Source organism: Crocodylus siamensis, chromosome 1 (assembly GCF_052110815.1).
Source record: "Crocodylus siamensis isolate JL-2025a chromosome 1, ASM5211081v1, whole genome shotgun sequence".
Classification (NCBI taxonomy): Eukaryota; Metazoa; Chordata; order Crocodylia; family Crocodylidae; genus Crocodylus; species Crocodylus siamensis.
In genome coordinates, this window is record NC_143395.1 from 390,109,408 (window position 1) to 390,136,041 (window position 26,634).

At 42.6% G+C, this 26,634-nt stretch overlaps 1 protein-coding gene across 2 annotated transcripts in view; it reads left to right on the forward strand.

Moving 5' to 3' along the window:
* Window positions 1–26,322, forward strand: part of CWF19L2 (CWF19 like cell cycle control factor 2) — a 167,019-nt gene extending 140,697 nt beyond the window's left edge. For both annotated transcript variants that reach the window (XM_090029890.1, XM_090029881.1), the window contains 4 exons: window positions 9,463–9,618; window positions 11,143–11,223; window positions 20,951–21,052; window positions 25,181–26,322. In XM_090029890.1, the coding sequence (XP_089886016.1) occupies window positions 9,463–9,618; window positions 11,143–11,223; window positions 20,951–21,052; window positions 25,181–25,321 (480 nt within the window). In that variant the 3' untranslated portion in view covers window positions 25,322–26,322. The remainder of the gene's footprint in view (window positions 1–9,462; window positions 9,619–11,142; window positions 11,224–20,950; window positions 21,053–25,180) is intronic.
* Window positions 26,323–26,634: the final 312 nt, after the last annotated feature.

A 26,634-nucleotide genomic window follows, 5' to 3' on the forward strand; every position in this document is an offset into this window, starting at 1 on the left:
TGTAAGAACAAGAAACTATGGGACCTCATGTAGACCCCTACAAAGAAGGGCAGGGGAGAAGGGAAAGGAGATATGACAGATCCATTCAGGACATCAAGGCTGCAAGACCAAGTCCAGAAGAATAAGAATTGTCCTGTGTCATTGTCATTAAGAGGTCTGGAATATTCACATGATAATAATCTTGAGTAGCTCATGGGAGAAAAACTTTAGCATGTTTTTCTCTCATTAAATGGATAGCATGTAAAATGCAAGAAAAACTAAAGGATTGAAGAGGGTAAATTAATGTAGGAGCAGATTAGAATGAAAGGGAAAGTAAGCTATGTTTATGGAGTAAAGACAAGTTTAAAAAGAAAGTGATGGGAATGACCATATTGCATCTTATTTTTATTCATATTATTTAAAGAACCCCTACCATAGCAGTTGTGTGCTGAATTAAAAAAGAGAAAAAATCAAAACAGAAATGAAATTTTCCCTTTCCAATGATGGTTTTAAACTGACACCTTCAGTAAATTCACAGCTGTGGATGCCAAAGCTCTCAACCTGCTACATGGTAAAGAAAGTAGATAAAGGAGAGAGAGGGAGTAGGGAAGAAAATTGTGAAGTTTAACTTTCATCTCCATTTCTTGGTGCATTTAAAAATGGCACTTGGAGAATGTGGGACCATTCTGTGGAACTTTAACCATTACCTGCCAAAAATGTTGGCCCTCACCTGAATTATATGAATACCCCTGGTAGCAAAGTAGTAAGTTCTGGAGGAAATGTCAGTAATGCAAGGAATTAATCTTTGACATGTAGAATTACCTAATGTAGTCATAGCAATTGCACATTCAAATTAGGTTTGTAATTATCTGTGATAAATTAGAGTGAAGTGAATGTCAAATTGCCAATATGAACTTGCCAATCAGGTGAGTATGAACAAAAAAGTAATAGCATTTTTTAAAAGAATATTGACAAAGGATAAATTAGTTTGAAGACAGAAATGAAAAAGTTAATGTTAATTAGTAACAGCATATTTATTAAATTATACTCTTCCTAATAAAGAAGTCTTTGAATCTTATTGAATCTGATGCAAATCCCTTATAGCTGTTGGCAGTGTCCAGTTTGTGGGCCAGATCCAGCCCACAAAGAAATTTAATCAAGTTCCTGAAGTTGGGGTCTTCTCTGGCATTTTGGAAGAAGGAGGCTACAGTGGGGGTTTTCATCGATGTGGCAGGCAGGCAGCAGAGAAGTGGCAGTGGCAATGGGGGAGAGAGTGGTCATTACAGCAGTGGTGACTGTGAAATGGTTTGGAAGTGGCCCATGCTCAGAACTGGACTTCATTAAAATGGCCACCTGCTCCAAAATGTTGACCTCTGCTCTAAAAAGTTAAATCTGTCTAATTGAAAGGAAAATCAATGTGGCAAAAGAGAAGAAGAAAGCAATAGTTACAGCATATTCTGAAAAAAGATAAATGTAGTCTTATCAACTAGAAGGGGGTTTAAAAGAAGTAGGTAAGTTTTAAAAGGTGGCTATAAATACTGTGCAACAAAGCAACTGTACTAACAGCTATTTGTTAAATGTTACTGAATATGCATTTGAAGCTTCAGTGTCATTGCGAAATAAAAGCTTATGGCTAGGGAGAGACATTAAAAAAGCCTAAGCCTAAATTGATTCAGTCTTTGCAGGTTAGTCTAAGCTTCAGAGAATGAACTCTTTTCCAAGTGGATAGACGTTTGTTTGGCACATGCCTGCAGTAGCTCAGGCCAGAAGCCCGGGGGCACTAGAGCAGCCCTCTTTCCTTCCACAGGGAAGCTGAGCTAAGTGGGGAGGGTGTGTGGCCAGGCCCACCCCAGGGCTCCCTGACAGCTGGGAGCAATCCAAGCACACAGGGCTGCCGGACCACAGAGAGGAACTCTTCCACCTCCTCCCTCTCCTCCACAGCTGTGAACATGCAGGTGTAGGGCTGGCCCCAGAAGGGGACTCTTCCCCCTGCTTCTCCATTATTGCTGGGGGGGGGGGGGTACTCTATGGGCTGCTACCCAGCCCCAGAGCGGGACTGTTCCCTCCCCTGACTCCTCCCCCTGGGGCAGCGGGAAGCTCTGTTCCATGTTGGGGGGACTCTTCTCCTCCTCCTAGAGGGGCAGTGGGAGCCCAGAATTCAGCTGGGCAAGGTGGGGGATGTAGGGACCATCACACACTCCCCCCCATGGCTACAATCCCCAGTGCCTGGTAGCAGCAACAGGCAGGGATGCCAGGGCACTAGGAGGGAGCAGAGTTTGCTGTAACCCTCCCAGGGCTGTGTTCCCCATGCCGTAGTTCGAGCTCTGACAGTAGGGGAAGCCCCGCACTGGAGCCTGCTGTCTCCCCCACCGCAGGCTGCAAAGCACCCTGCCCTGAGTGGAGGGAGCCCTACTCCTGCTTCCCTGCAGAGTCCAGCCTGGGGCTTCCCCTCTGAGAGCCCAGCTGCAGGCAGGCAGCATGGAGCTGCAGGATTAGAAGTGGCTGGACAGGCAGCGCAGGGCTGTGCTTCTTGCCCCCAGTGCAGTTCGGGCTGTCTGTATCCCTGCAGCTCTACTCTGCCTGCCTGCAGCTCAGTTGTCACAGAGGGGAAGCAGGGGCAGAGCTCCCTCCACTCTGGGCAGAGTGCTCTGCAGCCTGCAGTGGGGGAGACAGCAGGCTCTAGTGCGGGGCTTCCCCTGCCCTCAGAGCTGAAGCTACAGGCATAGGGAGCAGAGCCCCAGGGGGTGTGTGTGTGTGTGTGTGTGTGTAGGTTAAGGCAAGCTGTGCTCCCTCTCCCCGCCCAGTGCTGGCCAGAGCAGTGCCTGCATCAGGCACTAGCACCCTGACATGCCCCTGTGCTGCTGCTGCCAGGCATCAGGGTCTGCAGCCATGGGGGGAATGTGTGAGGGTCCCTACACGTTCTACCCCAACCCTGCCCAGCTGAGCCCCTCTGGCAGGAGAAGGGGGAGGTGGAAGTGTTCCCTCAGCATGGAACAGATCCTTCCCCTGCCCCAACTCCTGCTCTGGGGCCAAGCAGCAACCCATGAAGCGCCCCCCCCCCCCCCACAAGACCTGCGGTGGGGGGCAGGGGAGGAGGAGGAAGAGTCCAGATCCAGCGCCTCAGAGAGTCCCAGTCCCTGCCCAGGGCAGGGGGGGAAGAGTCTCCTCCAGCATGGAACAGAGCTCCCCTCCATACCCTGTGGTACAACCTACCTAGCATGGCCCCATTGAGGTGAAGGGGACAGGGAGATGGGTTACTTCCTTCCTCCTCCCTTCCCCTTCACTGCAGCTGGGGTCTGGCAGCTCCAGGGGCCACTGCTGCAGCCCCTGTGGCTAGAACAGAGCCGTGCCCAGCCCGGAGAGCATGCTGGGATGCTGGGGGTGTCTGGTTTATCTTAAACCAGCAAGGAGTCTGAGACAGAGAATGCATAAACTGGTTTGAGCCAAATCAGTTAAGTCTAGTACTATATTCAACCAGGTTTATCTCAAACTGGTTTTGGCCATTTTGAAACTGGTTTATGTGCACTGAACGTCTGTTCTGTTACAGGGTTAAACCAATTTCTGATCACTTAAACCAGTCTATGTGTAATGTCTGTCCCTAGCCCAAGTGTTTTCAGAGAAGTGACAAGTTAGGAACGAAAGACAGGAAACTAAGAAGGAGTTTTTCTTAAGTCCACAAATCAGTATCTGGACAAACACTGAAGCAGTGTGAAGATAATCACCTAAAAAAAGTTAGATTCTCTAAAGCTAATAAGTTCATTAGCTCTAGAAAACTTACAAAACAAGTAAACAAAGCCCTCCAAATAAAAAACTTCCTAAATGATTAGGGAACTGGAAATGAGAAAAGCTTTAAACATTTCTCATGTTCAGGAGAAAATTCCTGAGAAGAGAATAGAAAAAGACTAAAAAGTCGGGCTGAAAGAAAATATTAGGGACATTTTAATATTGGCTGTACAAGGAGTGTGGTTCCCTTTATGCCAGTGTTTATGGAATAATTTTTCTCCTTCAAATAGTGTAAAATGCTAAGAAATAAAATTGGTAAGGAATGACTAATCAAACATCTAATAAACATAACTTTCATCTAACCTTAAACAACTTATGTTTTATCCACTTGCGCATATTGATGTTGAGGAATAAAAAAAGGACTTCCTAGATTTCTTTTTCCTCAAATTTTCTTAATTGGTTGGGCCATGTTTTAATATAGTCTGTACCCTGCCTTTCTGCCCCCTTCCCCCAATGTCCGTTCCTTTTACAATTTTGTAACAGTGTGCATTTATACATGTGCTCCAAGGGGGAGAAGGGGGTGCTTTAATTAGAGTGACTCTGAGAGCTGCTCTAATTAAAGTGCCTGGGGTGTGATGTGTATCACTGCACTGAAAAATGGTGGCAGGAGCACTTCAACTATATTAAATATATCATTTAATCTATAATTCTGGTGAAGTGGGCTTTTGCCTGCAAAAACTTATGCCTCTCTGAATGAGTTAATTTCTGCCCTGCCTTCTGCTGCATTATAAATTATGAATAAAGGGACAGAAATCTCACAAGAATGGTTTTAAGTGTCTGTTTCCAACCAGAACCTACATGTGTATAGAACTCTGTATTTGAAAAAAGGCTCCTCTTGAAAGATGATTCAATGATTCCTTCTTTCTCCCAACCAGTATGACCACCTTTCATTGCAGACTCTGGATTCTTAATTGCAGATTGTGATAGAGAGGTGTGTAGGATGACTGAAGGCACAAGAACTTAATTCAGTGGAAAAATTGCCATTATCTGTAACAAAAGTAGAATCAGTCCCTGGCTTTACAACTTAGCTAATTTCCCTGATACAGGTCTAGTAACTCAAACTGTTAGGGGGAAAAAAAGCACTTTTATTATGTTTTACGTATTTATACCTACTTTTATTGGTGTTCACACTGCTGTTCAAGACACATTTTGGCTACGTAGTATAGCTATTGCTTCTCTCACAAATTGGAGTGATGCAGGAGGCGCTGTTTTGTACGAATTTCAGTTTAATGGGTTGCTTTTCATTATGTTTTGTGCTCGTGTCAAATGTACATAAAATCATTTAAATTTAATGAAAATTTATAAATCTTTGCATGCTCTGCAGCCACTGTGCTTGTTTGTTTATCGTAGCCCTTTGTAGCAGTGAGGTGGATGATTTTTAGAGAGTCCTCCAATAATTATAAATTTGTTACAATTTTCCATGTATAGAATCTAATCTTCCATGCATGGAATCTAATTATTGGGGAATCATCTTAAATTCAAAATTATTTTGGATTCGTGTAATTACAGCATAAGGCAACGAAAGGGTGAGATATAATTTATTTTATTTTAGTTTTTAACCTTCATGTGAAAAAAACAGTAAGGCATGCAACTGTGATTGAAGCTAAAAGACTTAAAACTGGTGTTTTCAAGAGCAGGGATTTTTTAAAAAAAGGGGATGGAGGGGAGTGCTGTTCAAAGGTGGTGTTGTACAACCAGGATTGAACAACAAATGTTGTTGCTACTGTCCTGAGTAAGGAAGGCTGTAGTGTCTTGAAAGAGAGGTGTGGTGTTATAACCATGTCACCAATGGTGTGGTTCCTGTTGCTTGTCTTAATGATGATCAGGAGTCATAAAAGCACTGGAGAAGGCCAGCACATAATTTCCCTGGCACAGGTATTGCCTCAGGCCTCTTTAGAGACCCCCTATCAAGTTTAATTACAGGGATAGCATCACAGGTATGCCTGTGAATTCAGGATCCTGACAAAAGGAAGAAAGGAGAGCAGGAGAATATGGACCCTGGTCTTCAGAAGAGCGGACTTTGCCTCTCTCAGGGAAGTGATGGGCAGGATCCCCTGGGAGACCAATCCAAAGGGGAAGGGAGTCCAGGAGAGCTGGTGGTATTTTAAAGAAACCTTACAAAGGGAATAGGAACAAAACCATCCCAATGTGCAGGAAGAATAGCAAATGTGACAAGTGACCAGCTTGGCTTAGTAGAGAACTCTTTGGTGAGTTTAAACACAAAAAGGAAGTTTACAAGAAGTGGAAGCTTGGACAGACAACTTGGGAGGCATGAACACCACGTGCCTCCAGAGGTTGAGGGGGGGGCACAGTGAGCTTCTGCGGGCAGTGGCAGGAGCATGGTGGCAAGCAGGGAGCTCCTGCAGGTGGCCGCAGTGCTGTCAGGGGGTGTCGATCATGGATCACCTGCAGGCTTTTCACAGGGGGTGCACTGCCATGCTCAGGGGGTGCACATGCACACCCTACGCATCGCCAATGTTGGAAGGAGTAGAAGAAAGTTGCTTGGGCATGCAAAGATGAAATCAGGAAGGCTGAAGCACAAAGAGGATGGAGCTACACTGTTCTCAGTGGTGCACTGGTCACAAGTTGCAGGAAGGGAGGTTTAGGCTGGATATCAGGAACAACTTTCTCATTAGGTGGATGGTAAAGCACTGGAACAAGTTACTCAGAGACATAGTGGAATCTCTCCGTCCTTGGAGGTTTTTAAGACCTGGCTAGACAAAGCCTTGGCTGGGATGATCTAATTGAGGACAGCCCTGCTTTGAGCAGGGGATTGGTCTAGATCAGTGTCCCAGGAGACAAGGTAACACGGGGCACTCGCCTGCAGCTTGGGATGGAGCCCACGGGGAGAGGAACCCCCGCGGCTTGTGAGCCACCTCTACGTACAGCTGCGGCCAGCCGGTGATGTCAGCATCAGACGCCGGTCAGCAAAAATAAAAATGGTGGCCATTGCTGCAGAGGGGGAGGATGGTCCAGAGGCAAAACTGCAGCTGACACTGAGAGCAGAGGGGGCCCCAAGAGAGGACCTCGAGGAGACCGACGGGCTGGAGGCAAAGTTGGGCAGGGAGAGGAGCACCCCATCAAAGACCCCTGCCGTACACCAGAGTGAATGGTTGGCTGAGGGAAAGAGGATTGGAGGCAGCCTCTAGAGTGCAGCAAGACCCAGATGGAGTGCCGGGACGGTGGGGTGCTGAGGACGTCACACTGGGAGGCAAAAGCCTGGGATGGCTGATGGGGGTTATAATTGGGACAGGGTCGCCACCAGTACCAAGGAGGGTCAGCGAAGGATGGGCGCGAGCCCTAGGGCGACACAGTGTAGAGGCCCTTTCCTCCTCTTTAAGGGTCCAGGGACTAGGAATAGGTGGAGGGTTGGTGGAGGTGCACTGGATTTTGTTTGGTGTTGTGGGATTACCCCAAACTGGGGCTGAGTTCCATAAGGGCACCTGGTGTTTGGGTCATAGGGTAGCCCCAGGAGGGGTCATAGTGGGGGAAGGTTCTCCACGGGACAGGAGCCAGGAGTGAGGCGCCACAGGAGTGTGCTCAGCCTCCCGCCGTATGCTTAAGAATGCAGAGCGGTGGTTGAGATCTGCAGGGAAGGCTGCAAGATAACAACTAGACAGCCCACCGAAGGTGGCATGAGGCCGGGGTGTAGGGGTGGTGGAGCCCCGTGAGCAACCGTCGGGCCTGACCCGGGTCATCGAGGGACCCACTAGCCAGCCCGCCCACTGAGCCACACTAAGACGTGGCAGGAGAGAATGCAGTTGGTGACGCGGGAGGAAAGAGCTACCTCGACGACAAACCAGCCTGGAAGGGGCGGAACATCCGCCTAGAGACCCGAGCCGCCAGAAGGCAGCGAGTGGAAGCCCAGCGGTCGCAGTCACCTTTTGAGGTCCCTTCCAACTCTAACCTTCTATGATTCTATTGTTTTATAACATATAGTAAATGGTAATTAATCAAAGCAATTAAATCTGTGTGAAGTGAAATACGGTGGCCTTTTATGGATCATCCAATTTTTGGAAATAAATGTTGTTGCGGTCTTTTACAGCACTATCTACCATAGTGCTCTTGTTTTTCACATACTAGTAGTTCATGGGGCAAGTAGATTTCTATACCCTGACACTACTAACAAGCTGTTGGTTTCTAATAGCTTCATGCAAATACCTCAGAGTACTTTGCAAAGAGATATTATATATATATATATATACATTTTACAGATGACGAAAATGAGGCACAGTTGTGAAATAACTTGCCTAGGAAAATCCAGCAGGCCAGTAGAAAAATGGAGAAGAGAACATAGATGGTTTTAATTAATTGCCTTATCTGCTGTGCTACAAAACTGCAGTGTTTTGGTTTGCTGTGGTGGTTCCTTCATGAGGGATAATTTTGCCACAGAGTGCATTGGGCGTTCCTAGTAAAGGTCTCAAGGCTTTTAGATTCTGAGTTTAGAGGACTTCAGTAAGCATTGTAAGATTGAGTTCGGTCACACTTCTGGAAGCAGGCCTGTTTTGAAAAGCGTACTTTCTTTTTTTTTTTTACTTTATGCACTTGGTAATAAAGCTATATAAGCATTCGTACTGGTGAGTCCATTATGCTAGTGTCAATTTTCCAGTTACTCTAGAGCTAGACAGTAGAAACTTTAGAAGTTGGTGTAGTAGAATGAAAAATAAAAAGAGTTGTATACAAAGGATTTATGATTATATAATTTAATAACCTGTGGGCTCATATAGATGCCAGAGTCTTTAGCTTAATAGTATGTATATAGTTTGGGGTGTTAGGTAAGTTATTTGACTCCCTGAATGTAAGGGCCAACATTTTCAAAAGAAACCTGAGTTATTTTGCCTCCATGTCTTTGGAACCTGAATTTTTTCAGACAAGGTTAAGTACCTGCCTTCCAACTACTGGGGGCTTTAACACTGTTTCACGATCTCTCTCTCTCTCTTCTCCCTCTCCCCCCAGTAAAAAAAATAACCAGTCATTTTTTAAAATTTAGGCCCAAATCCTCCATCTTAATCTGAGAGCAGTATCTCTTGTCTGTTAGTTACAAATAGCCACTAGTGACTCACAGAGATAAAAACTGAAATACTCTAATCAAGTGTGAAGGATTTCATTTAGTAAAAGGAAACTCTTAAGCACACATGCAAGTCAGATCAGTAAGAGATGTGGTTAACTTCTAATACAGTGGAGATAAGATTTATAGACTTGCTTTTTTTAAGGCAATATTAGTATCTGCCATAAAGGTCAATTGTGCCTGATGAAAATGTCACTTCTTGATAAATTGTGTAATTGGGAGGAATAATAGAAGTAAGATGATTTTCTGAGTCAGTAAAGCCATGTCATTAACTTTTCAGAAAATGGAAGTTTCAGACCTACTGTCAGACCTGTCATTTTTGGAGCCACACAACTTTCTGGTGTTCAGCTCTGATCTAATTTAAAACATAAATTGGTATCTAATTTTATTGAAATGAAGCATATTTTATATCTTGTAAAGCATATTTACCGAGTTAACTGTTGATAGATTTTAGATCTGATGTACCTTTACAGAATGGGTGACTGTTTAAATAAAACTTTTGAAAAGTGTGGGACTTGTAAATGACTTCAGTATAATAGATGCATACTAAATTGTTGTTAGGAATGTCATATAAATTAAAATATGTGAAAACTTTTAAACAGTTCAGATTACATTTTTTTTTCTTCCTCCAGGTGTTCAGAAAGGCTTTGGTAAAGATGTTTGAAGCGAAAGAACTGGATTGTGTCTTCCTAGAGACAAATATTAGCATAAAGAAACGCTACCACATGGTGTATGAATGCATTCCTCTTCCAAAAGAAGTGGGGGATATGGCTCCTATCTACTTTAAGGTATTTAAAAAGTACCTTGGCTTCAGTCAGCTGCATGGCTTTTTCATATTCCATTCAGTTCTGATTTCAGGTGTTGAAAACCATCCTTTCTGCTGACTGAGACATGCTTGTTGATGTTAAACTGGTGGGTCTGTTAGTTCCATTTCAGAAGTAGAGCGGTCTGTGTGTCTCTGCAAAGTCCTAGAAGCTGACTCCCTAGTCACCTATTGAAAGAGCAACAAGCTTAATTTTTGAAGAGCTATAGAGACTTGTAGGACCTGGGTTCTGAGCTGAATGGTATCGCATCTCAGCAGGCACATTAACAGCAAAATATTTTAACATGTAGCAATTTATAATGTAAAAAAGTAGCAGCTATGTATTATTTTAAGGCCAAACCCTCCATTAGTACCCAGGCTGCGGAAGTGAATTGAGGAGCTCTGCCGTGCCACGTCAGATTGTGGAATGTTGGCAAAGTTGCTCCATGACTAATACTTCAGTGCTGAAGCAGTATTAGTTCCTGTTTCACCTGTGCCTCAGCTCTGTGAGAGCACTGTGTAATAAATATGCATGTCAGTAGCTTCAGTGCTCTACTTCCCTCTATTCCATAAGCATTCACAGGGGTGGTGTATTTGAGTTCCTCAATTTTACCTTACAAAGCGGACACTGCATATGGGACCCTCTCTATCTGCAGGGATTGAATCAGGATTTGCCTCTTAGTGATTTGGGTTCTTTAGCTAGTTTTCATATCTGTAACCTGTTTCATGCAGTTTATCTAAAATGTATGTGTGCACAAATGTGTATATTTTAATATGGTATAAAATCACATATTGGCTTGTCTCCAGTGAAGAGTAACAACTAATCTCATGAAGATATGGTTGCTTTCATCCCCATCCAAAATGTTCTACCTGATTGGAGTATTTAAATATCAAACTTGAAAATGTCAGAGTATGCTAGTCCAACAGGAGGCTAGCTTACAGGGTTTAGTGCAGAGCTATTTGCACATAACTAATTTTCTTTCAGAAGTGCCCATTATTCAAGCATGCAGTGATTGAAATTTAAATGGTTGGTGACAGTAGGTTCCGTTTCCATATTAGGAGGGCAGAGACATGGCATAATAAGTCTTTGAATGCCAGTAGGCTTCTAAAGTTGGATTTTTTCTCTTATGTACAAAAAAGACCAGTAGAACTTAATGTATTCATAAAAGTAGCTTTTTGTGAGCAGAATGATCAGAACGTATGAACTTTTTTTATTCTCTATTAATTTGGGAATCTTGTTAAACATAATTTGTGTCAAGCAAAAGTTAAGACTGCAGTTATAAAACTTGAAAAGTAAAAAAATTAGCTTGAGAGAATTACTGTAAAATGTTTTAGTTCAGTTCTGGAAATTGCAGAAGTGCCGAAAATAAAGTTAGTTTCTTATACGGGAAATGTTTGGTAGTTGCAATGCATAGAATTCTATATACTTCACTTTAATACATAAAAAGTTAGACTTTTCTGCTTTCCTTTTGGGGGTCTTGTTTTACATTTAAATATAATACTTTTACAGAAAGCTATAATGGAATCAGATGAAGAGTGGTCCATGAACAAAAGACTGATTGATATTTCTTCAAAAGACATCCGGAAGTCTGTAAGTATTGGAAGGTTGTCGAATACTATTTATTTACTGAAATTCAGTCATCCTTCTTAATTGTTAGTTGTCTGTGTGGGAGAAAGTGCGCTCAATTAGATGAGTAATCCAAGTCCCTTGGAAAAAAAACAAAGGACATGGGGAAGACAGGGTGGGAATTAAAGGCTCTATTGAGCTCCTATTGAAGTCAAGGAAATGATTATCACTGACTTAAGTAGTAGATAGATTGTGCTCCAAGTGCTGGCTGAGATCAAAGGCATGTGTCTTAGGCCAGTTTCCAGCACTCTGTCCTTGCAATTAATTTAAAGAATGAGGATGGACCTAAGCAATGATTGTTACTCAGCTACTAAACCCCACCCCCCCTTATTATGCATTTTGTAAATGCCCAGCATGGCCTGTTACATCATTAATACATATTCTGGAGATACTGGTACAGGTACTCCTTAACATCGTCCTGGTTAATGTTGTTTCGTTATTGCATCACTGATCTATTAGAGAACATACTTGTTTAAAGTTGCGCCACGTTAGGTTATAATGTTGTTTGGCCTCTGCCTGCTAGCTGGTAACTACTGTGATGTAATTGGATTCACTTAACATCATTTTGCTTAAAATTGCATTTTTCAAGAACGTGACTATGATGTTAAGCGAGGAGTAGATGTATCAATATGAAGCTGTTTTTAAAAATTCAGGATTGTGCTGATATATATTTTCATAAAGGTGGATATTACAGGAATAGTGCCTGTATTTTTAGGCTTAAAAACTGTCCTACCTTGAAAGTGGTGTTTTATTGAAGCTACCTATTATAATTCCACCAAGTGAATATAGGTTGCTCCAGGCAATTCTGACATTTATACTGTGTTACAAACATTATGGATTACTATGTAACAATCAGTTGCATGTCATTTTAAAACTATATATTTTACCTACAGAATCACTTTGCATTTTTAAAACTAAAATCTGAAAATTAAGACTACTGGCAGGGCAGGTCAGTTGCTAGACCAACAACCTTCAAAATACCCCTTTATATTAACTGAATACATCTAAGCAGGATTGCTAAACAGCTGGGTAATATTGATGGTATTTTCATTTGTTAGCTCTCTGTTGGACATGAGTCTCATTAGATCTTACATCTTTCCAGAGCTCTCTATCCCCATCCTGGCTTCATAGGCCATTTTGTCTGCTTTATTTGTTATAATGTCTGTTCCTGAATAAACACTTCTTTCTCTATTAGTATGTCTTTTATCACAGTTGTCTTTTCTTTTCTAGTTAAAAGCCATTCAAATTCTTTGTTTAGTTGCTGTTATTCCTTCAGCGTTGTGCCCATCCCTTTGGGTTTGAGTGGCTTTGTAGCCTTGGTGTTAGTTCCTCATGTATATTAATTTGGGTTTTTATTTCTTAACTCATCTCTTAGCATAATTATGAACAGCTAGAAATACTTGTGTTTTAATTATGAAAATGATCCAGCCTCTGTATTTATGGGCTGGTTTACTTACTGTGGAGTTAAATACAAAGAGCATCTCAACAAGTACTTAAATAGTTTGACTTATAGCCTTGAAGAAGTGACTTCATAGCCTGAACCTTTGGGATATAACTGTTTTGTGAAAGTAGAGAAGAGAGATCAAAGTCTCTGACCAGACTTTTGGGGATTGTGGTTTGGGAATTTGGCAGGGGGACAGTGACCATATTAATGACCACTGCTCTCCTGTCACTAGATTTTCTGACCTGTGGGGAGCCCCATAGGCCAGATGTGATGGCTCTGTGGTCCATATTTGGTCCACAGGCCAGAGGTTGAACACTAGGGCTGTGAGAAATTTTGCTGGGTGTTTCATTTTGAAGCTGTTTGGAGCTCAAAACAGCGAAGTGGAAACAAAACAAAAGCTTTTGAAACAACTTTCAAACTAAACAAGGGCACACAAAACGTTTTGAAACATTTTGAGTTTCGAAGCTGGGATTCAGCGCCAGTCCCAGCCAGCAGCAGCAGCCTCCTGTCACCCGGCACAGATCCAGGGGCCGCGCCTGCCCAGGAGGATTCCGGCACATTCCCCAGCCCTCCTGGGGGTGCGGCCCCCCAGATCTCTGTGACAGATGACAGCATGGTGTTGTTGCTGGCTGGGGTGGGCAGCAGTACCAGTTCTCCTGGTGCTGAGTGCAGGCTGCACCCAGCACCAGTCCTAGGCAGCAGTAGCTGTCATCTGGCAGGCAGATCAGGGGGTTTGCACCCCTGGGAGGAGTCTGGCAGAGCCCCACAGCCCTCCCGGGGGTGTGGGCAGGCCCCTGATCTGCCTGCTGGATGACAAGAGGCTGCCTCTGCCAGCAAGTGACAGTTTTGCTTGTCAACAGCTTGAAGTGCAGTTTCCCAGAAAGCTGTGCACCTATGTCTGTGAAACCTGGCAGGCTTCATGCTCTCAGAAGCAGCTATTATCCCTGCAAGTTTCATCTGATTCAGGGAAGAAATGACAAAATTTTAGGCATTTTCATGATTCCCCATTGTAGCCTATGGGCGAAATGTCAAAACAGCGAAAAAGTTTTGATTAAATGAAACAGAACAGTGCTTTCAAAATGAAACCCTGTTCCTTTGAAACAGAGCTTCATGCTCCCAGAAGGGGCTACCATCCCTGTAAGTTTCATGCGAATCAGGTATAAAACAACAAAGCTATAGGAAGTTTTGTGCTTCCCCATGGTAGCCTATGGGCGAAACATTGAAACAGTTTTGAGGAAACTAAACAAAACAATTTCAAAATGAAACAAAACACTGTCCCGTTAAAACATCGAAACACCATTGTTCCACTTCGACTTCTATTTCGCACAGCCCTATTGAGCACCCCTGGTTTATATTCTTGGAGGGAAAGATAAATAAAGCCTTAATTTAAAACAGCATTGCCAAAAGTTGTACTACTCATTAGTACTGAGATGAAAGAATTTACTGGTGCCAAACACATTTGGGCCTGTCAGAATAATATGGTTGGGGACATGGTGTTGCTTAATCCCAGGAGACTGTTTCCACTGGGGTTCTTCCCACAGTGGAACAAAAGGTAAGGCCCATCACCTAAGGGAGCAGCCCAAATTTTATATATATGTAAAAAATAAATAAAGGGCTCCAGTATTGAGTTCATGCATACATATATCTTGATTCATAGACATTAGGGCTGGAAGGGACCTCAGAAGATCGAGTCCAGCCCCCTGTCCGAAGGCAGGAAGTTAGCTGGGGTCAAAGGATCCCAGCAAGATAACTATTCAATTTTTTTTGAAGATGTTCAGTGTAGGTGCTTGAACCACCTCCGATGGCAGGCTGTTCCAGACCCTGGGGGGCTCGGACAGTAAAGAAATTCTTCCTTATGTCCAGCCTGAAATGGTCTTGCAGTAGTTTATAACCATTTGACCTCGTCATCCCGTGGGGCGCTCTGGTGAACAAACATTCCCCCAGATCCTGGTGGTCACCCCTGATAAACTTATAGGTGGCCATCAGATCACCTGTGAGCCTGAGTTTTTCCAGGCTAAAGAGCCCCATGGCTCTCAGCTTGTCGTCGTAAGGTCTGTTTTCCTGATCTCTAATCATGCGTGTGGCTCTGCTCTGGACTCTCTCAAGCTTCTCCACATCCTTTTTGAATTATGGGGCCCAAAACTGGACGCAGTACTCCAGCTGTGACCTCGCCAAGGCCGAGTACAAGGGGAGAAAGACGTCCTGGGATTTGCTCAAGAAGCATCTATGGATGCAAGCCAGCATTTTGGTCGCTTTGCTAGCCGCAGCATTGCATTGAAGGCTCATGTTCGTCTTGTGGTCAATGATGACCCCAAAGTCTCTTTATTCTGTAGTGTTAGCCAGCGTAGCACTGCCGAGCCTATAAGGATGTTGCAGATTTTTCCTCCCAGGGTGGAGAACCTTCCATTTTTCGGTGTTAAACACCATCCATCAGGTTCTCATCTGCCCACTTGCTGAGCCTGTCCAGATCAGCCTGGATAGCCTTCCTGTCTTTGGGGTGGGTGGGTGGGTGGGTGTGTGTGTGTGCGTGCGTGCATGCGCACGCGCGCTAGATATATTGTAAAGGACCCAGTATATATCTGTTTCACTTAAGATTGGAGTTCTTTGGCCAGCAGTGCCTGATGGACCTCTGTGTGTGTCATGAATGTTATTGTACTTACCATCAAAGGTGTAGAGAGCAGTGGCTCCCAACCTTTTTTTGCTGCGACCTAGTGCTGAGAGCAGAGTGTGGCAGTGGTGGTGGACCAGGGAAGCAGGAGCTCCTGGCATGCGGTGCAGCTTATTCTTTGTGTGGGGCACCACCGGCATTGCACACGTGACCTTCATTTGAGTTGTAACTCGAGGTTGGGAACTGCTGGTATAGAGGGTGAAAGATTTCTTTATTAATTGTATAGGTCAGAAAGGGAATTTCAGGATTCTTAAATATTACACGGGGTTATGGGGTGGTCAAATTCCTTTGTGTCTTGCCCCATGGGCTTTAGGCCTAAACCTCTGGAACAGCTCAGCAGAACTATGTTGGAATACATGGGATCCATATTGATCAGGACTTCCCTTATAGCATGCTTCAGAATGAGGTTTTCCTTTTCTGCTGTTCCAAAACCTGTTGCTTCTCTCTGTGTCTTTTTAAATAAGAATGTAATAATTTATTGCCAGTTTCTGAGAAGAAACTTCTTCAGGTTAGAAGAAGGTGGCCCTGGGCTGTATTGTCTTCGTCCCCAGGTGATGTTCTGGTTCCCCTATGCCATTTTTCCTTCTTTCTGAGAATATTCACAGCTGCTTCTAGAGCTGCTGCAAGAATCATTCTTTGAACTGATTAGTACTTACATTTGACAAAGCTGGCACATATGCTTTCCCTTTTATTTGGACTCTGATGGACGCTGCAAAAAATATGTGGCAGAAACCTTCTGTGGTTGCTCTTGAGACCTCTTATTGCAAGAAGATTTGCCAGTTTGTAGATTTTATTTCTTTTGGTTCCATCTTTGACTGCTTTTTAGCTTCTTTATCTTGGTTCTATTCCCTTTCTATTACATCTAAGCAATCTAGCATTGATTATGCTTTGATGAAGCCAAAGGTGTGATTAAAACGTTAGGTGACTAAATGAGAGAGTGTAAAATCTAAAAAGGTTCTTGCAGCAATAGGTTAATTTTTTCTTTATTTCTTTTGTGTTTATTCAGGACTTCAACAAATTTATTTTTTCTCAGATTCATTTAATCACATTTTATCAATTTGTGTAGGTCATTTGTAACAAGTCTACAGAACAACTTACTCTGTACACTTAGGTTGAAATTCTGGCAGTATTGAAGTTAATAACCAACCTCCCACTGACTTCACTGGAACTATTTTCACTTCTGTTTATCAAGTTCTTTAGAGTTTGTTAAAAAAAATACTTAAAATAAGCCATAATTTTAGTTCTGGTGTTTCTATTTTTTGGGGCCTTGCACTTCAAAGACATGGACATTTTGGAAAGAATCCAGGAGGGGGCCTACAAAAATGATGAGGGGCCTAAGAAACAACACTGACGAGGAAAAGCTGAAATAGCTAGGTTTACCTGGAAAAGAGAAGACTGAGGGGGCAGATATGATAACAGTCTTTAAATACCTGAAGAGTGACTATAGGGGTCTCAAGGTCATCTAATTTAGCCCTTTGTTCATTACAGGATCACCCATAACTAAACCATCCCATGCAAGTGTCTGTCCAACCTGCTCCTGAAAATGGCCAGGCGTGGAGATTCACCAGTGTCTTTAGGTAGTCTGTTCCAATGCTTGACCAACAGTGTCTGTTCTAATGCTTGACCTTCCTCATAGTCAGAAAGTTCTTCCTGATCTTTAACCTGAATTTCCTGTGCAGCTTGAAGCTTTTGCCCCTAGTTCTGTCCCCTGTGGCCACAGGGAAAAGTCCATATCCATCCTCTCTGTATTTGCCCTTTAGGTATTTAAAGACTGTTATCAAATCCAGCCCCAGTCTCCTCTTCCCCAGACTAAGCCCCAGGTCTTTCAGTCTTCCCTTTTAAGCCTCATTTCCCAGGCCTCTAATCATTTTTGTTGCTTTCTGCTGGAGGTTTTTTTTTTTCCAATCTGTCCACATCCTTCTTGAAGTATGGGGCCTAAAACTGGACACAGTACTCCAGTTGAGGCCTAAGCAGGGCTGAATGTAACAAAAGAATGGCTTCCCTTGATTTGCAACTGACACTCTTATTAATAAAGCCCAATATGCCATTGGCCTTTTTTGCAACAAGAGTGCATTGTTGGTTCATATTCACCTAATGGTGTACTCTATCCCTTAAGTCCTTCTCTGCAATTTCAGCTTAGACCATCGTTCTGCAGTCTGTATTTGCTAATGCAATTATTCAGTGCAAGTAGGACTTATTTTTTGTCTTTGTTGAATCTCATCTTCAGATCATTTTTTTTAGTCTGGCCCGGTTATTCTGGATGCTGGTTATGCCCTCCAGAGTATCTGAAACTCCACCTAACGTGATAACATCCACGTTTGCTAAGTGTGCACTCAGTTCTATCATCCAAATCATTAGTCAATGTAATAAACAGCACTGGACCCAGGGCAGATCCCTGGGGAGCCTCACTTGATACCTTCTTCCCAGCTAGACACTGGGTCATTGTTGACTACTCGTTGAGCTTGATGATTCCACCAGTCATGTATTCACCTTCCATTACTTTCAGCTAGTCTGTATTTCCTTCGTTTTTTAAGGAGATTGTTGGAGGAGACCAATGTTAAAAAACCTTGCTAAAGTCAAGGTTTAGCACATCCACCCCTGCCCCTTTCTCCCTCTGAAACACAGAGCCGTTGAGGGTTTGGAAATATGGTTTTGTAATGTGGTAGGACAAAGACTTACAGACTGGGGAGATTTACTTACTGAGCTGAAAGTGTTGGATGTAAATGTAGCATGCTGTGAGATTTCTTGCTAGATCTTTTATAAATGTAAATAAGCTATCTTTTGGTGCAGATCAGATGGACTGAAATCTTGATTCATCTCATGGATTGTGTAAAAGACTTCTACCCGTAAAATTATTCTTGAGCATAATACAGCCTAAATAATTGAGGCAAGAAACTCATCTTTTGTCATATTTATGCAACAGGAATTGTGTTCTGATATATACTGGTTTATCTAATGTTATCCTCTTGAGACAGTCAAATTTTCTTGATCGTGTGCTGGGAGAAATTGTTCCCATCCTTATTGTTTGTTCAACTGAACACTAACATTTCTCTTTTCTAGCAAAGAAAATCTCTTGAGTTTCAGGTCTCCAACCATAGTCATCCCGCCAGGAGCTTGAGAGCAACAGACAGTCGTTCTCTTAGGTTGAGTTATGATCCCATTTGATTCTCCTTTGCTAATTATAAACAGCACAAAACTGCCAGAATTTGTATACTACTGTTTATTCTGCAAACTCATATGTCATAAAGTTAGTATGTTCAGGATGCCTCTTGAATGCCAACTGAGACTGTAGGCTTAATCCAAAATATTGACTTGATGATTAAACTAAAAAGTAACAGATGTACATAACAAGGTACTGCTATAAATTTTATCTCAAAGAGTGACTAAGGATGACTTTGACATGGAGGCTTATTTTCATTTTCAGATTTATATTGCTTTCTCCAACAAGTATGCACCCAAATTGTAGGCACAGTTTAGAGGAGGGGCAGGCAATTACTTTGGTTGGAGGGCTGCTTAACAAGGTTGGGTGAGTTGTCAAGGGTCTCATGGGTAGCCCCATGCCTTGACAGGTGCCCCGCCCCCTGGCTGCCATCTTGGGACCATCTAACCCCTGACCTTTGCCACCAGATGTCCCTCCCCTTAGCCCTGGAAATACTCCTATTGGGAGGGGGGTTGCCATCTTAGAACCAGAAAAAAAAAATCATACGCAAGAAGTCGAAAACCTACTATAACATATTTTAATTTTTTTACAAAAAATATTTGTCATGATTTGTTTCTGTACTGTATACTGAGGTGATTGCACAGTAACTCAAAAATAAAGTCTTTTATTTTGTGTGTGGGTGTGGTTGGTGGGGCTGTGTGTGTGGGATGGGGGTGTATGGAGGGCTGTGTGGTGGGGGAGTGTTTAGGGTGGGATGCGGGGGAACGCCAGGGAAACAAACAGCCTTGGAGGGGCTACGCTTCTTGCAGTGCTGGCCAGAGCCAGGAACCAGGCACTGGCATGGAGCAGAGTGCTCCCCTCCCTGCCAGGGCTATGTGCCATGTGGGGAGTAGAGGTGGTCCCCATACTCCCCCCTTACACCCACACCCTGCCTAGCCAAGCCTTGCACTGCTGCCACCCCCTGGGTGTGCTGAATCCAGCCCCCACCCCACACTCCACTTTCCAGCCCAGCTCGTGGTGCTCTGGTGTGGTGCCAGAAGACTGGAAGACGGTCAATGTGGTTCCCATCTTCAAAAAAGGGAAGGAGGACCTGGGAAACTGTAGGCCAGTTAGTCTTACCTCGATCCTGGGTAAGCTTTTTGAGAGAATTATTCTGGCACATGTCCACGAGGGGCCAGCGGGGGAGATTATGCTTAGGGGCAACCAGTACGGGTCCATTAGTGGCAGGTCCTGTCAGACCAACCTGGTGGCCTTCCATGATCAGATCACCAGATCCTGAGATGCAGGGTTAGCAGTAGACATAGTGTTCCTGGACTTTCGGAAGGCCTTTGACACTGTCTCTCACCCCATTCTCATTAAGAAACTGGGGTCTTGTGATGTCAACACCCACACAGTCAAATGGGTTGCCAACTGGCTGGAGGGCCGCACCCAGAGAGTGGTGGTGGATGGGTCATTTTCAGCCTGGAGGGATGTGGGCAGTGGGGTCCCCCAGGGCTCGGTCCTCGGGCCCGCACTGTTCTACATCTTCATCAGTGACTTGGACAAGGGGGCAAATAGCACCCTGTTCAGATCTGCTGATGACACTAAGATGTGGGGGGATGTGGGCATGCTAGAAGGGAGGAATAGGCTGCAATCAGACCTAGACAGGTTACAGGGGTGGGCAGATGAGAATAGGATGGGATTCAACACCGACAAGTGCAAAGTGATGCACCTGGGGAGGAAGAACTGGCACCATACCTACAGGCTGGGGAACTCCCTTCTCATCAGTGCAGAGGCAGAAAAGGATCTTGGAGTCATTATTGATGCCAAGATGAACATGGGCAGGCAGTCTGGGGATGCAGTCAGGAAGGCCAGCCACATCTTGTCATGCATCCACAGATGCATGTCAGGCAGGTCCAAGGAGGTGATACCCGCTTCTGTGTGGCACTGATCAGGCTGCAGCTGGAGTAGTGCGTCCGGTTCTGGGCGCCACACTTAAGGAGGGGTGTGGATGACATGGAGAGGGTCCATGTTGGTCTAAGGACATAGGCAGACAAGGTTCTTTGGGTCGATGTGATATCTTTCATTAGACCAGCTGAGTAGTAAAAAAACATTCTTTGCAAGCTTTTGGGAGCAATCATTCTTTGTCAGGCATAGGAAGTCTTTGCAGTTCCTTGTAGTCTCAGAACACCAAAGTCTCCCTATGTCTAAAGAATGGTGATTGTGCCTGAAAGTTGCAAAGAACTTTTTTCCAACTACTCAGTTGGTCTAACGAAAGAGATTACATTTTTCCAAAGAACCTTGCCTTCCTTAATGGTAACCACCAACTTGAAACTGAATTTCATTTTTAATACATTATGAAGAAAGTAAATTGAAATTTCCTGCAACTGAATTGTAGAAAACAATCTAAAATGCTTTTTTTTTTTTTAAACTTGTTTAGGTTCCTAAGGGTTTACCCTATTTTTCTGTGGACTTTGGTCTTCAAGGAGGCTTTGCTCATGTCATCGAAGATCGACACAAGTTCCCTCATTATTTTGGAAAGGTATTGAAGTGTACATAACAAAGTGCAAATCTTTTAAATTTGTATATGGATATTGTAGAAACAGTTAAATTTGTAATGATCAAAATTGAGTTATTTGAACTACTTAATTAAAATGTATGCGATGGTAATTGGATTTCTGTATAGTGGACTTGTATTTTAAGGCCATCTCAGAACCAAATTCTTAGTAAGGGGAATTGGTTAAGCTTTTATCCTACTTCATTGATATTCAGCCTGGTTCTTAGCTCATCTGAACCTACAGTTCTTTATTGAAACAAAGGGGCCTTGGCATTAATTTTATAAATGTTATTAAAGCTATTCAAAAAATAAAATATGAGATCATACCAACAAAACTAAACTTTGGGTAATTATAATCAGTACAATTATGAGTAAAGCATTTATCAAGCATATGTGTATCTATCAGGATCAGATCAAATCAAAGCAATGTCTCAATACTGAATTGGAAACAAATGAATTAAACCATTAAATCAACAAAACAAAAATTAGTCTTCTTGGGTAGGAATAAGGTATTTAAGGAGGTAGATGCACACTTAATTATAACTCACAAATAATTTCATCAGGGTCTGTGAAAACTAACTTTGATCTGGGTATTTTGAGATGAAAACAACATTGTTATTAAATTATTGTCATTTCTGAAAGTACAACTTTAAAGACTATTTCAAAGTTTCCTCGTTAGAGATCAGTTTTGTTTTGGTGGCTAATCCTTTCTTCCCCAAGTTCCTCTAAATACTTATAATATAGATTCTAACAGAATAATTTTATAACTGGTGATCCATTCAATATATTAAACATTTACATATAGAAATTAACATTTCTTGGGGGTCTGAAAACTCAGAAGTATAAAGTGTACTTTAAATATTGTTGAAACTATGTTTAGAGCTCATTTTTAAACCCAATTATCTTTTTATGGCACCTTCCTTGTGTGGACTTTTGCAGTTGTTGAGGCCTGGAAGCATGCAAATAATTGCACTTTCAGGCAAGACAAAAAATAGAAAAAAGGATAAAAACAGATAACTAGAGAACCAGCTTCTGGACTCTTGTAACAAAGGAATTGGAGTTGCCATTATTCAGACTGCAGTGTGGCACATCTCATCTTGCTAAGAGTCTTCCGTTGGGTGCAGGAGGAGACTGGTAGGAGGTTGGCAATGACTTTGTATTAATTTCATGATCTCTTCTTCCTGAGGTCATAAGCCTTTGAGGTTTTTGAATATCAAGCTTCCTTAAAGATGAGGCTTTGGCCTCATCACCCAAATGATGAGGCTTTCTAGCTTTACATTTGTTATGTTTCTGGGCTCGTGGTATCGGTAGTATCTTCTATTAGACAAACAACATTTTTGCAAAAAAATTTCTTAGTTGCAAGCTTTCGGGCACAAACACCCTTCATCAGGCATCAGAGAAAAGATTGTAAAAGTACTCCTGAGTTGAAATGAAAGTTCTTATTTCATAGGATTTCACATAGGAGTCAATAGCTGGAAAGTTCCTCTGGGCAGGCAGCTCTTAGCTGTTAAAGAGTCTCTTACCTCTGTTTTGAGGCTCTGTGATGATGCAAATTAGCTTGAACAAAAGCAGGAGCAGTATCTCAGGGTTCAGGTGGTCACAGTTGCTTCCTCCTTGGGAAAATATGAGGATTTCATTAAAAAAATTGGCTAAAATTGGATATCTTCTATATGTCAGGTATCCAGGTTGTAGCCATATTGGTCTAAAGGAAACAGCAATCTGGGCTCATGGTAGAAGTGAGAGACTCTTTAACAGCTAAGACCTGCCTGCCCAGAGGAATTTTCCATCAGTTGACTCGTCTGCGAAATCCTATGAAATATGAACTTTCATTTCAACCCAGGAGAATGTTTTCAATCTTTTCTCCAGTGCCTGATGAAGGGTGCTTGTATCTGAAAGCTTGCAATTAAAGAATTTTTTTTGCATAAATTTTGTTGGTCTAATAAAAGATATCACCTCTACCATGAGCCCAGATTACTGTTTCCTCTAAACCAGTGGTTCCCATTCATTTTGTGGCGCAACCTGCTGCTGAGAGAGCGCGGCAGTGGCCCAGGAGTGGGGGAGCTCCCAGCATGGGGTGCGGTTTGTCTTTTGTATGTGGCACCACCGGCACTGCCCCTGTCACCCTCATTTGGGTTGTGACCTGAGGTTGGCAACTGCTGCTCTAGACTAATATGACTACAACCTGGATACCTGACTTCTTATCTTTTGCAGCCTTTAGTTATTGTGCCTCTCCAAGTCCTTTGGGTAAATCAGATCTGAATCAAGTTTGTTAGGTCATTTTTAGCTAGGATCTATTTTGGGGCAAAATCATACTGGTCAAAATGTTAACAATGTATTCACTGTTTCCATGCAGCAGGGACTATAGGTCTCTGACCTCCCAAAACATCAAGGCTAGGGACAGACGTTACACATAAACTTGTTTAAGTGATCAGAAACTGGTTTAAACCTGTAACAGAACAGATGATCAGTGCATATAAACAAGTTTTAAAATGGCTGAAATCGGTTTGTGATATACCTTGTTGAATGTAGTATCAGACTTAACTGATTTGGGTCAAACCGGTTTATGCAATGTCTGTCCCAGACCCCTTGCTGTTCTAAGTTAAATCAGATTCCCCCAGCATCCCAGCATGCTCTCTGGGCTGGGCCGGGTTCTCTGCTCCACGGCAGGGTCTGCTGGCTTCTCACTGTCCCCTTCTCAACTCCCCACCACCACTCACTGCTTAAGCAAGGATCCCTTCCTCCTCTATCCCACAGCATGGATTGTAGCCAGCATGTGTTATGCTACCTAATGCTGAGATGTATCTGTGTAAGGCAGATAGGACAGTGTCCACTTAGGGCTTTTTGGAGCTGGTCAGCAGGTAATGTCCCTGCACTCCTTTCTTTGGAAAAATCTTTTTAAGAAGAGCTTGAACTAATGAGCAAGGCTTTGTTTTCTGATAGGGTGCTAAATGCTGGTAACAGAGCTGATAATTGCTCTGTCATCAAGAGTGTCCTGCCAGGGCCTGGCCACCCCTCCCTCAGCCCAGCAGTGGAAGAGAGGGAGGGCTGCTCTAGCATCCCCTGGCTTCTAGCTTAAGCCACTGCAGGCATATGGCTGCATTTCTTTCAGTCCAGAGGAGATGTCTAGGCAGTTGTAGGCTGGTTCAGCCTAGCCAGGTTAGACTAACCTGCAAAGATTGACTCAATTCAGGCTCAGACTTTTTGAATGTCTCTCCCTAGCCCAAAAATTTATGACATTAGAACACATTTGAGGAAGCCGATGTGGACTTGTCCAGATGTAAGCATCTTGATGATGTGTTACCAGTTTTTGGAGTGTTCAGTGCACACTTCTATGAACATAGCTAAAAGACTTAGCAACCACCCAAACAATCATCCATTAGCGTATTCACCACAAATACAATCTTTTTATCATCACATTTCTTTATTTTTCTTGTGAACAGGGATAGTGCCATAGTCTTTGTATTTTTTAAATCAGAGTTTCTTTGAAAGTTTCATCCCAATAGAGAAAAATTACATTAAAACCTCTTGAGACTAAATCCCATTCAAGAAATAAAATAATTTAAGTTTTCCCATAAACACTATTTCTCCTTCACACAGCTGCAGATATTACTAGGAGAAATTTTATTACATCCCTGCATATTGTACTGAAAATTTACCACCTAAAGTATGAATTGTACCAAGAGCTGCCTTTATTTTCATTAACCCATAGCAATAATTTCCGGAAGAATCAATATTGAGAAAACAGATACGGTGACTTGGGGAATAATATAATTTTGGAGATTGTTGGATGTATGCTTGTTTCCTGCCTAAGTTATAGAGCTAATAATGCATTTATATGCTGTATAATACTTGTATAATGCATTTAAATATTGCCTTTAAGGGGTGATTGACTGAGTCACCCACCTGACAAGCTGGGATGTGTTCTTGCATTTCTAGTTTTACTTCTTAGAATACTATATTATAGTATTAAAGGTTTTTCATTCCCTAACTAAGATGTGCAAAGAAAACACTAATTACAAAGAAAGTATATGTCTAGATTTTGATGGTAAAAGACCCTTAATTGAAATAATAAAATCATTCAAATATTATTTTCTCTTTGTTGTACTTCCAAAGGAAATCATTGGTGGCATGTTGGACTTGGAACCAAGGCTTTGGAGAAAAGGAATTCGACAGAACTTTGATGATCAGAGGAAGAAAGTGTTGCAGTTTGCCCAGTGGTGGAAACCATATGACATCACTAAAACTAAGGAATGAATATATGGTCTGTATACCTGGGTAAATCTAAAGGAAAAATGAGAGCAAGAGTTATCAAGGACTGTTCACACTGCAAATTACTTTTTAAAGGATGTTGCATAATTCAAGTAAAATACTGAATTGAATATTTTGCTTGTAAAAATTATGAAAGTCAGGGTTACTGTTTAGCTGAGACTAGGAACATGCCCATCTCTTTTGACATAGCATACTTCCCCAATAAATTGAGCTAAGCTATCAGCTGGATTGATTGGGAATATACAGAATTTGTTTTGTGCACTTAAGGTCCTGTGTGTATAACTATTGAAATTCAGCCAAATGTAATTCAGCTTTGTATTTTTTTATGACCTCTGGAAGCAAATAAGTTCTTAATGTATTTCGTACAAAGTCAGCATTTTAATCATTGTAATGACAGGGATATACTTCATCAGGATGTTTTGCACAATATTCTTTAAAACATGGAAACTTTGTAGAGTTTTTGTTTCTGTTTTTTGTACAGATGCTTTCTCAAATGAAGATCTTTTTATGCACTGGACATCAGTGCTTTCTGCAAGGTGATTTCAGCCCTGTAATACAGCTACAAACCTATTTTAACCTTAAATGCAGAGCTTATATGTTTCACAGGCCTTGTGCCAGCCCCTGCAAAGGTGGATTTCACCCTGTGCATTTTTGCCCAAAGTAGAGGAGTTTCTCCAAACAAGATTGAAATAGCAGGAAGAGGGCTAAAAACATGTTGAATTATTTTCTTGTACAGTTCAGCTATCTATTTTGACCCTCATAGATCAAGAAATGCCTTGCTAGAGACTGACAAAAGCATTGATATGGGATCAGAACCAATTTACTATGGTCCAGCAACCACCTGCCTTTTCAATATTTTTTTTCCAGAATGAAGTAAGCATGTCTACCAAAAATAGCATATCCATTGTTTGCTTTAGTAAATTTGCAGATTCACCTCTTTGTATTACTACTGAGGGAATAATTTTCTAATAAACCTGGTGTCTTTACTTTTATGACTAACATATCGTTTTTTAATGTTTCTCTAACAATTTTAAAATGTATCTTGGCTACCTGTGGCTAGTTCCTCAGCTAGTAGAAATCAGTGAAGGTCATCTAGTGTGTGAGGATCTGGATCTGTATACTTTGATGCATTAAACCAGGGGTCGGCAACCCCGGCACATGTGTCAAGCATGGCACGCGAGGTCGTTTTGCTCGGCACACCACAGCTGGCCCTGGCTCTGGGTAGCTGCTGCCAGCAACAGAGCCCGGGCTGCTCTCAGCAGGGTGTGCAGCATCCCAGCTGCCTGCTGAGAGCAGCC